Source organism: Mytilus californianus, unplaced genomic scaffold, assembly GCF_021869535.1.
Source record: "Mytilus californianus isolate M0D057914Y unplaced genomic scaffold, xbMytCali1.0.p SCAF_8, whole genome shotgun sequence".
Taxonomy (NCBI): domain Eukaryota; kingdom Metazoa; phylum Mollusca; class Bivalvia; order Mytilida; family Mytilidae; genus Mytilus; species Mytilus californianus.
Window position 1 is genome coordinate 99,514,804 of NW_026262734.1, and position 11,349 is coordinate 99,526,152.

General features: G+C 34.2%; 2 protein-coding genes across 2 annotated transcripts in view; one reads left to right on the forward strand and one right to left on the reverse strand.

The window, feature by feature from the left end:
* The window catches only part of LOC127710807 (uncharacterized), a 69,573-nt gene extending 66,545 nt beyond the window's left edge, over positions 1 to 3,028 (reverse strand). Inside the window, exon 1 of the mRNA XM_052216765.1 lies at positions 3,008 to 3,028. The gene's annotated coding sequence lies outside the window, so the exon portion shown is untranslated. The remainder of the gene's footprint in view (positions 1 to 3,007) is intronic.
* Positions 3,029 to 6,886: 3,858 nt separating this feature from the next.
* LOC127711367 (tripartite motif-containing protein 45-like) lies at positions 6,887 to 10,777 on the forward strand. The gene is made up of 2 exons (XM_052217393.1): positions 6,887 to 6,996; positions 8,934 to 10,777. The coding sequence occupies exon 2, from the start codon at positions 8,946 to 8,948 to the stop codon at positions 10,602 to 10,604; it is 1,659 nt and encodes a 552-aa protein (XP_052073353.1). The 5' UTR covers positions 6,887 to 6,996; positions 8,934 to 8,945; the 3' UTR covers positions 10,605 to 10,777.
* Positions 10,778 to 11,349: the final 572 nt, after the last annotated feature.

Genomic DNA, 11,349 nt, shown 5'->3' on the forward strand with positions numbered 1-11,349 from the left:
TACATCCCGCCATTGTGTTATTGTGCTTTGGTCATTTTTTGTAATCTTGTCTATCATTTTTGCTTGTGTTCTTTGTCTATTTGGATTTTTTTCTTCCTTTACACAATTATGATTGCTGTACTCCTATATTTTTGACATTTTTACCTGTATAATGTCTGTTTGTTTTGTTCACACATAGTTGTCAATATAATGGAAATTTATGCGACTGCTATATAAATGAGAGGTTTAGCTAGCTATAAAACCAGGTTTAATCCACCATTTTCTACATAAGGGAACGCCTTTACCTAGTCAGGAATATGAAAGTTGTTTTCCATTCAGTTGATGTATTTTAGCTTTTTGAATTTTGTCATTTGGTAAGGGTCTTCCGGTTTTTTAATTTCCTTGGAGATCGGTATTTACGTTATTTTTTTTTTTTTCTAACACTCTTTATATATTTTTTTCGAAGTGTGATAACACTCTTTTTACATTTTTTTTTCGAAGTGTGATATGGGAATATGCACAATGTTCAGATATATTTTCAAATACATGTATATATATGTATCACGGGATTTTTGTCAGATTTCTCACATTAACACCATTTTTACAATAGGATAAAAGAACACCTTGTTTGACCTGAAGACATTGTTAAATTTCCAATTTATTTTCAACGAAAGACAATATATAGGTTCTTTTTCAGAGAGTTTATATCCTCTAGGTCCTAAACGATTGTTTGTTCCCGTGTAAATACATGGCCATAGGGATCATATTTATACTTTAATGTTTCACAGTCTCATGTTAAAGGAATATAGCACTTCTGTGTTGAAATGAATTATCATATAATTTATCATAATTTTAAATTAACTACTTTCAAAACTTTGAATTTTTAGAAATACTAAGGATTTTCTACCCTAAGAAAAGATTATCTTAATATTTGGATCCTCACTGCTCGTCACCTTTATACTTTATTTGGCCTTTTTAACTCTTTTGATTCGAGTGTCACTGATAAGGCGTTTGTCAACGAAACGCGTCTGGCGTACAAAACTATAATTCTGGTATCTGATGAGTTCTATACTGATGTCTAATATAACTGAGGTTAGAATAAAAATTAAAATTCTTTTGTTTTTCTATAGTTATAGAAAATTAAAAGTGCATTAATGTTATCATAAAGAGACTAATAAAGTTTTCAACGTTAGATTAATTAAAAATTCTGGAAAAGTGATATAATTAAAACCTAAAAATTAATGTAAAATTATTGAAGGCCGTGCAGGGACCTGACGTTTTTGACATATATATTTGATATCATTTGTCTCGTTGGCAATCATACCACATGTCCTTATTTTTATTTTGGATATAGATGCCATAGCTAAGTATTTTTGGGTTCATCATTACAGAAACTTTTAGTCTAAAATACGAAAAATAAATTGCAATAAAATAAACTTGTTTAATTTCTGCACATTCGTTATTGTGCATGTGCTGTTAGTCACAAATTCAAGTTACAAGTTCCATGTAAGAAAATCTTTACATATACTGCAACAGTGTCACATAAAAGTAACAGGACATTAATATTAGCTCTTTATATTCAACCATAAAGCCTTAATCATTAACACCTACCAACAATGGGTGATAGTTGTATGCAGATTGCAAATGACCATAATAAAACAAATCTCCAGAGGTTTCCAATAAATTTATCGAAGTTTAACTTACTTTGTTTATTTCCAAATCTCCTGTCTTCATGTCTTTTTCTAACTGAGTTAATTTATTCAGGAGGATATCAAAATTCTCCAGTACTTGTTTGATCCTCATAGAATTATGATCTGTTTCATTTGATACAAGTTTTGTATATTCAGCTAAAACCTGTGTGTGTTGACGAATATCATTGACTAATTCAAGACCAAGAGTTGTACCACCCAAAAAATGTTGATCTAAACAGAAAGAACTCGGTTGATTAAACATTTTAATTTACTGTACGACTGAACAACTACATAAACGTTAAACATGTTTCATCTGTTCCTAAATGGATTGAGTAGAACTTATGAAGTACCGCCGTCAATTGTAATTTTTCTCATTGCTGTTTACGATACGTTCAGCTGATAACTAACTAAATAAAGGCAAACAAGCCACCATAATTATAATGCCTTTGTTTGGTATTCCAAACGTTGACGGTAGTAGCTAGTGCTTTTGTATGTGACTAATGGGTATCATTTATTTTGTATTTACATTGTATCATAGATCAAATTTATTTGTTCAGTGTATGTTCACTGGTGTTAATATGTCTTTTGATTGAATTAAGCCATTTCAATTGATATTTATAGTGTGTCTTTCTATGTTGTGATGTCACACTATTGTTTCAGATAAGGGTAAAGGTTTGGTACCATTAAAACGTTTAACCCGCTGCAATTGTTTGCACCTGTCCTAAGTCAGGAATCTGATGTTCAGTTGTTGTCGTCTGTTGATGTGGTTCATAAGTGTTTCTCGTTTTTTATATAGATTAGACCGTTGGTTTTCCCGTTTGAATGGTTTTACATTAGTAATTGGGGCCCTTTGTAGCTTGCTGTTCGGTGTGAGCCAAGGCTCCGTGTTGAGGACCGTACTTTGACCTATAATGGTTTACTTTTATAAATTTTGACTTGGATGGAGAGTTGTCTCATTGGCACTCATACCACATCTTCTTATATCTATCAGGATTATTAACGTATTTCTATTACGTTGATAGATTTTCAATTGTCAATTGAATAAAAAATATATTTTCACATGTTAAAATCCGTTTATCTCAAGTACACCATTCATATAATACATTTTTGCATTGTAATATACAAATGATAAATATATAGATTGGTTGCTTGGTGATGGTTTTACGCCTCGGCAGAAAAACGGCATATCGCGGCGAATATAGATTAAGGATGAAATCATTTGAGTGTAGTTTCAAAAAAGTGATATTTCCTACAAATATGTAATCTTTTCCGAAAGACATTCGGCAAACTAAAATTTTTTTTTTTCAATTAAAATCTCATAAATTTTTGTTCATTACCATTTATTTCCCATTTTTTCATTTACCTAAAGATTTGATGTTCTTCGGTGGAACTCAGACTGAGGTCTTTAACTAGCTTCTCCATCAGCTGGAATGAATCGGAATACTTAACAGCGTCCCACTCAGTGAAATAACAATGATCCCATGGATTCCTTATATTTCTTCGTACCTGACGTGAAATAAAATTCAATGTATTACTGGTATTCAAAGACTTAGATAAGGGAGTTCTTGACAGATTAAATAGAAAGACATCAAAATTTTTCACAATGATCATGACCAGTCACTACATTTTCCTTGTTATTCATAAACAAATGAACGATTGTTGTTTGCTATCATGTGACAGTGACTTTCTTGTACAAATTATAAACGTAATTTTTTAAAAGAGAGGCGAAAAATACCAAAGGGACATTCAAACACATAAGTCGAAAATAACTGACAACGCCATGGCTAAAAAAGAAAAAAAGACAAACAGACAAACAACAGTACACAAAACACAACATAGAAAACTAAAGACTGAGCAACACGAACCCCACCATAAATTGGGAGTAATCTCAGCTGCTCAAGAATAATAAGAAAAAAGTAAAATCACAAAAATACTGAACTCCGAGGAAAATTCAAAAAGGAAAGTCCCCAATCAAATGGCAAAATCAAAAAAAAAAAAACAAACACATCAAACGAATGGATAACAACTGTCATATTCCTGACTTGGTACAGGCATTTTCTTATGTAGAAAAAATACTGCTTTACAAGTGGCACCCGTCGTGTTTAACTGTTTTATTTTTTAAACACATTCGTTCTTTGAAATACTGACTGATCATTGAGTGTTTCAAGATTCGAGTGCTTTACCACCTACACAAGTAAATTTCACTCACGTGAATTTCACGTGAATTAAGATTTATTTGAATCTCACGTGTAATTCATGATGTAGTTTGAGTGTTGTTTGTATAGTCCACGTGACATTCACATTGATAAAAATACGTATCAGCTTGTTGGGGGTGAATTTCACGTGATTTTTTTCTCGTGTGAATTTCGTGTTTTCTTATATAACTATTAAATGACAATAAATCATTATCTTGACATATACACATTTTTTGTTTTAATTCTAATGTTCTGTTACAGATAGTACAGCATTTCAAACACTTAATTTTGAACAGATATATCATGTTAAGGAGGGGTATTTGCGAAAAATACCAGTCGAGAGAATGTTAAATTTCACGAGCCGTAAGGCGAGGGAAATTCATTCTCAAGACTGGTATTTTTCGCAAATACCCCTCAAGAACATGCTATATCTGTTTAATTACACCGAATGTTAACGTACAAAACGCATTGATGATCGTGACATAAAACGCATTGATGATCGTGACATTACAAGCGTCCAGTCGGATAGAGAATTTTTTGGCAAATACCACGGCAGAGAGGGTAAAAAAGGCATATCCTTTTTGCATATACCCCGGCGCTGTTTAAAAATGAACGATATTCATTCGATAAAAGTAAATTGGTGAAAAATACACTGGCTATCAACCAATCAAAACCCAGGATTCTTACATAAGGTGTAATTATGTTTTTAATTTATTAAATATTTCTCCGTCGCACAAATGATGATTGGTTCAAGATTAAAGGAACTGGTTCACAATATGCATTGTGTCTGTTGTGTGTTTATAATTCTGTCTAGTAATTTGAAAAAACTGAACCAATGTTTGTTATAACTTTGTAAATTTAGGTTCTTTTGTAACGAAAAATAGTGATTTATAGTCATTTGAACATATCAACTAATGTTTAATATAGCTTTGTAGAAAATTAGGATCTCTCGACAAATAGTGATAAAATATTGATTTAGAAAGTAAAAACAATAGTTTTACAAAGGAATATCATTTCTATGAAACACATAAAAAAAAAATTGGGTGGGGGGGGGGGGGGGGGGGGGGGCAAAACGGTAAGATATCAATTTATACAGATACTATACGTAAATCATCCGCATCTGACTTTACCACTGAAGGGAACTTGTCGATGTTAACGATTAATCCCAACACAGCGGAGGAGTCGCATGTGTCATCAAAGTGTGTAAAGTGTGTCATGTGTGTCTGTAGAAATAGCTTGGATAAATCAACAACACTCCTGATTGTGTAGTCGTACTTTGCTTTCTGATAAATATACATTGCTTTGTTGTTGTTGACAGCTTCGTAATTCAGGTAGGCGTTTGTTGGTTGATGTTGCTTTAATTGTGCTGGATATGTTTGCGTATCAATCTTCAGTTTGAGGGTTAATTCATTATAGAGTACTGTTAAAATTGAAACAACATATGCTGGTGATATTACGCTGTGAAGACATATTCCAACAACCAGCCATCTTTTCTGGTTATCATCTAAATCTGCTGGATTTGCTGTAAATAAGGATTAAAATAGTATTGCTTTTTATAATCCGTCAAATGCAGAATGCCAATGTGAACACTACTAATTAATATAAACTTCGCATTATTAGTATCAAAAATTCAATGACATTCCATTTTGGGGGATTTTCAGTTGCTTGTACTTGTATACTATAAAGGGCCTTTTTGTTGTAGTCAAACTAGTTTTAGTTTACTCGACGTTGAAAATGTAACAACATAAAAATAAGAAGTTTTTTTTTTAATTGCAAATGATAAAACTTATATATATAATCAACCAGAGTTCAAATGACATTGTGATAAGCTAATATGACCTAATAATATGAGTAAATCCATACTGTCAGCTTAAAAGGCCATAATAGGACCAATTGAAAAGTCAATTGTGCAAGAAATCCAACACCCTGATTTATGACAAAAAAAAACAAATATAGATATAATTCAATGGTTTATTTAGCTTTAGCTGATGTCTGCTATATTCGTTTTTCTATTATTGGTTTTCCATAAAAAGATTTTTTTCTCGTTTAAAGTGTTTTACATTTTGTCTATATCTGTGTCATTTGATAAATTGATAAAATGGATAAATTGCACCCATACTTCCTTATTTCCAACGCAATGATATAACCTAGCACATCCCCGTGAAAAATGCCTATACCAACTCAGGAATATAACCTCTCACATTCCCGTGGAAAAAAACACAATGTAATCTTTAACATTCCGGCGGAAAATGTATGTAACAATTCAAAAATATAAGCGATAACATTTTCTTAATTTTTGAAAATGCCTGTACTAGCTCCCGACAATACAGACGATGTTTGTTTTATCGATTTCCTTTTTTCTTTCACTGTGGAAATGTGAAATTTAAAAATAATACGTTGGAGTTGATAGCATTTCTAATTTCCTATGTTTATCCGTCATTTGATAGAAATGTTCAGGTGCGGATCCAGGATTTTGAAAAAAGAGGGGGAAGGGGCTGGCAAGCCTATGTTTGGATTGAAACCTGTAAAAACTCTATGCTTTTATCTTGTATTAAGCTCCATAAGGGGGGCCGGGTCCCCTGCCCCCTAAATCCGCCTCTGATATTCACGTATGTTTAATCTATCAGTTGTTGAAAACTGATGTAAAAATAACTTTATTTTAAACACCGATTTAATGTGTTTGTTGGTGCTTTCGTCTTCAACTTTTCATATTCAATTAATTTTTTAGTATTACAATTTGGTTTTATGCAGCGTGTCGATGATTTATAATTTTCTAAAACGAACTTTATAAATATGCATTATAACACCAAACGACATGATCACCACGTTGGCTTTGGTATGCCGTAGTACTATACCTTAAAGTTACGTCTTCCCTAAAAGTACCTCTCTAATCAAGATTTTAAAAAATATAATGTCAATGGTAGTAACCATCGTAGCGTAGAAAATGTACAATTATTTCAATATTTTCCTTTCAGTGGAGACCTTTAACGTATATACTATAAGTATTCGATCGATCAATATTTAAAGCACAGTAAATAAACATTTGATAAATATTTTGTTGTTATTGTGAAATAAATGGCGTCTTCGATCTTTACTTAAAATCACAGGAAGCAACTACAAAATTCATTTCAGTAAGTATATCATTGAATTACTTAGGAATTCATTATCACTATCATTAGTTCAAAACCCGACAAGAGAGTCCGATGTGTAATGAATTGGTTTAAAACTTTGGTGTATACTCGAATTACTCGAACTATATGTAGGATGATATTGGTTAATTGATTATTGTTTGCTTTACGTCCAGTGGCAAATATGTCATGCATGTTCAGGATGGAACAAACAAACAATTAAGACACTAGATAGGTCATGTATAAATGAGGGTATATTGGATAGTCATAAACTTGCAACAGGCCACATACGTGATAAAATTGAGAACTTAAAAAAGTATGTCAAAAAGTTCCTTCTTAACCAATGGAAAGCAAGATTACATAACATACAATGCAATTCTGCACTTCCTATTATGTCGTCGTTGATAACTTTTGATTTCGTCAAATTGTAAAACAAGAATGTGTCCATAGAATACGGATGCCCAACTCGCACTATCATTTTCATTTTCTATGTTCAGTGGACCGTGAAATTGGGGTCATAACTCTAATTTGGCATTAAAATTAGAAAGATCATATCATAGGAAACATGTGTACCAAGTTTCAAGTTGATTGGACTTCAACTTCATCAAAAATTACCTTGACCAAAAACTTTAGCCTGGAGCGGAACAGACGGACGGACGAAAGGACGGATGGACGAACAAACGGACGGACGGACGGACGGACGCACAGATCGAAAAACATAATGCCCTAGGTGGGGCATAAAAAAGGCTGTTATTTTATATATTGATTCTCGAATCCAAAGGGTTCAAAGGATTGCTTTATAAAAATAAGGAGTTGTGATTTGATTACAAACGCGACACCTATCCGCTTGAGACAGGACACAAAAAACTGACTACAGGTCAGTGTGCGGCCTTCAATAATAAGCAAAGCTGATACAACAAAGTAAGATATATAAGACCCCGAGATGACAAAATATGACACAATGAAAAAAGAACACCAATGACTCCTGGATGACAAAATATAAAAACATTCAAAAGCGAAAAGCACCGGCCTGATTTATCTTAAAAAGTAACCAAAAACAATTATTATGGAAGACAGCAATAAATGATCACTTGCCTACAGGCTCTGGCGTCACGCACATAATGTGACGGGGTTAAACATGTCTGTGAGCGCCTACAGGCTCTGGCGTCACGCACATAATGTGACGGGTTTAAACATGTTTGTGAGTGTCTACAGGCTCTGGCGTCACGCACATAAAACGACGGGGTTAAACATGTCTGTGAGCGCCTACAGGCTCTGGCGTCACGCACATAATGTGACGGGGTTAAACATGTTTGTGAGTGCCTACAGGCTCTGGCGTCACGCACATAATGTGACGGAGTAAAACCTGTTTGTGAGCGCCTACAGGTTCTGGCGTGATGCACATAATATGACGATGTTAAACATATTTGTGAGCGCCTACAGGCTCTGGCGTCACGCACATAATGTGACGGGGTTAAACATGTTTGTGAGCGCTAACCCCAAACTCTAAAAAATGGTACAGTGGTGCATCACCACAACATTAAAACAAACTGTAAAAATTTCAGGGGGGCACTGACTGCCTAAGAGGGAGGCCCGCTCCAGTCATGCTTCAGTGATTCCCTAAATAATCAACCAATTTGTTCCCACAAAAGGGGGCGGCCCCCCTGGAAAACCCTCTAAATCCGCCTCTGCAACACATTATATTTATATCTTGCTATGCAGTATGGGTTTTGTTCATTGTTGAAGTCCGCGTACGGTGACCTACAGTTGTTAACTTCTACGTAATGTGGTCTTTAGTAGCTATAGAAAAGTTGTCTCATTTGCAAGCATACCACATCTTCTTATTTTAATATAGTATATTTGCTTGTATGAACTTCATTGCTTTTTTATGACGTAAATAACGACATAAAAATAACGATAAATATTCTAATTATTTACAGGCGAAGAACAATATGGCGTCTCAAGCTTTCTGTGACCCATGTTCCGAAGAAGACAAGTCTTCATTTGCGACGAGATATTGTGCTGACTGTGAAGAACAACTTTGTAAAGATTGCGCCGAATCTCACCTGCGCTTCAAAGCGTTCAAATCACACCATGTGATTGATTTGTCGACAATTGGCTCCACAATTCATGTTCCTGAGTCTGCAAAGAAATATTGTAACATTCATGTTGATATATTATTGGATTATTACTGCACTGATCACGAATCTGTGTGTTGTCGTGTCTGCATTCCGGACTGTCACAGACTATGTGAAAAAGTGTTACCTTTAGACCAAGCGGCAAAGGGTGTAAAAAACTCTTCTTTATTTGTGGACATCTTTAAAGATATAACACACATTGTAGAAACTTTGGATCATCTTCTTGCGAATAGGGAACAAAACCTTCAATTGCTTGAACAGAATAAAATAACAATTACAGAGCAAATACGCATGCTCAAAATTCGGTTGATAAAACACATTGATGACTTAGAGTGCGATCTGGTAGCGAAGGTTGTAACAATGCAAGAGAAAAATGAAGCTGAGATCCAGAAACAAAAAGATGACATATCAAAGTTGTCAACGACTCTCTCTGACAGTAAAAACGAACTTGAGTTTCTGAAAAATCATGGCTCAAACAACCAACTTTTTCTAGCTTTACGCGAAAACGTTTCTGAAATTCAAAAAGCGGAGAGCAAACTTGATTACATAATTTCGTCCACAAAACAAGTTGAAATAAAGTTTTATGAAAGAAAAAATCTAAATATGGGTTCCATAGGATCAGTTATCGATAGGAACCGATCGTGTAGTGTCCAGTACCGACCATTGAGGAATCAGAAAGCGCAAGCACAGCCATATACAGCAAAGCCGTTAATTGAATTTAAGAGTGGTGTAAAATTAAATTTGAAATCCGGTGAAAATTATTATTTGACAGATTTAGTCGTTACTCGCGATAATAAACTACTACTTTGCAATTATAACCCGTCATATCCAAAAGTTTATGTATACAGTGAGTGCAAGTATTTTGAGAAGGAAATGACATTCCCGAGTGATCCATTTGGTATAGCATTGATTCCACACTCGAGTAAAGCGGTTGTGACAATGCCATTGGCTAAGTCCGTACAATTTATCGACACCGCTTCCATGACAATAGGAAATCAAGTACACGTTTGGTTTGCTTTTAATGGCGTTGCGGCGACCGAAGATAAAATATTTTGTGGCGATGAACAAGGAAGCATTCATGTATTAGATACAAACGGATTGTACCAGTCTAAAATACCATGTTGCAGATCGCCTATTTATTTCATTGTATATAACGCACTTAACAGTCAATTGCTTGTTCGCAGTAGAGGTGATTTACGTTGTGTAAAATTAGATGGGACGCCGGTATACCGGTATAACAAAATTTCCGGAGTAGCCGGTATAACGATGGATAGACATGAAAACGTGTACTTGGCTGGGTATAATACCCATAGTATACTGAGACTTTCTCCAGACGGTAAATTTCACGATACTGTCTTAAGAAAAGACGATGGCATCTCCTATCCTTATAGTGTGACATTTAGTAGGGATTTCTGTAAACTTGTCGTTTTAAATAACAGTCACAAGTCTGTCGTGTTTTATAGATTTAAGTGATTACAAAAGTCATCAAGTTTTGAAGTATGTTTTACTCGGCTTTTTCAATTTCCATGCATCCAGATGTTACGCTTTCTATTTCCGGTATTTTATATATCATATATGTTTATTTATGGACTAAAATAAACATGTGTTTGTAAAACAAAGGATAAATAAAATTGTAGAAAAACACATTAATGTCGCCTTTACATTAAATCCATTGGATGTGTACTGATTGATATATTAGTCTAGGAAAACATGGTTTATTCATTAGTTGGAATTGGGCTTTGAGCTTGCTTCAGTAATAACGGATACTCTTTTGTTAGGGTTTAATGAGTCAAGTCTTGGTTTAAGGAGGATTTTGGCGCTTATGATTTTTGTAACCCCGCCACGTTCTTTTTGTGCCTGTCCCAAGTCCGGAACCTGTAACTCAGTGGTTGTCGTTCGTTGCTGTCTGCCAATTTTTTTCGTTTTTGTTTATTGCTTTAGCATTAATCAGGATTTTGTTTTCTTTCTTTTGAATTGTTTCACATGTTGTGATACTGATTTTCTTATAGCTTACTATAAGGTATGGCTTCTGCTCATCGCTGAGGGACAAACAGTGAACCATATAGCTGTTTACATCTTCTTCCTCTGGTCTCTGGTAGATAGCTGACCTATTTATATCGTCAATCATATCACATTACTGATTTTCATATTAATGAAAACGATCTTAAAAGACAATCTCACAAAAAAAAATCATCACAGTTTACAATTTCTGTAAATT

Bases quoted from the DNA above. Each gene is read 5' to 3' on its own strand.
- LOC127711367 (XM_052217393.1), top strand. From the start codon at position 8,946: ATGGCGTCTCAAGCTTTCTGTGACCCATGTTCCGAAGAAGACAAGTCT.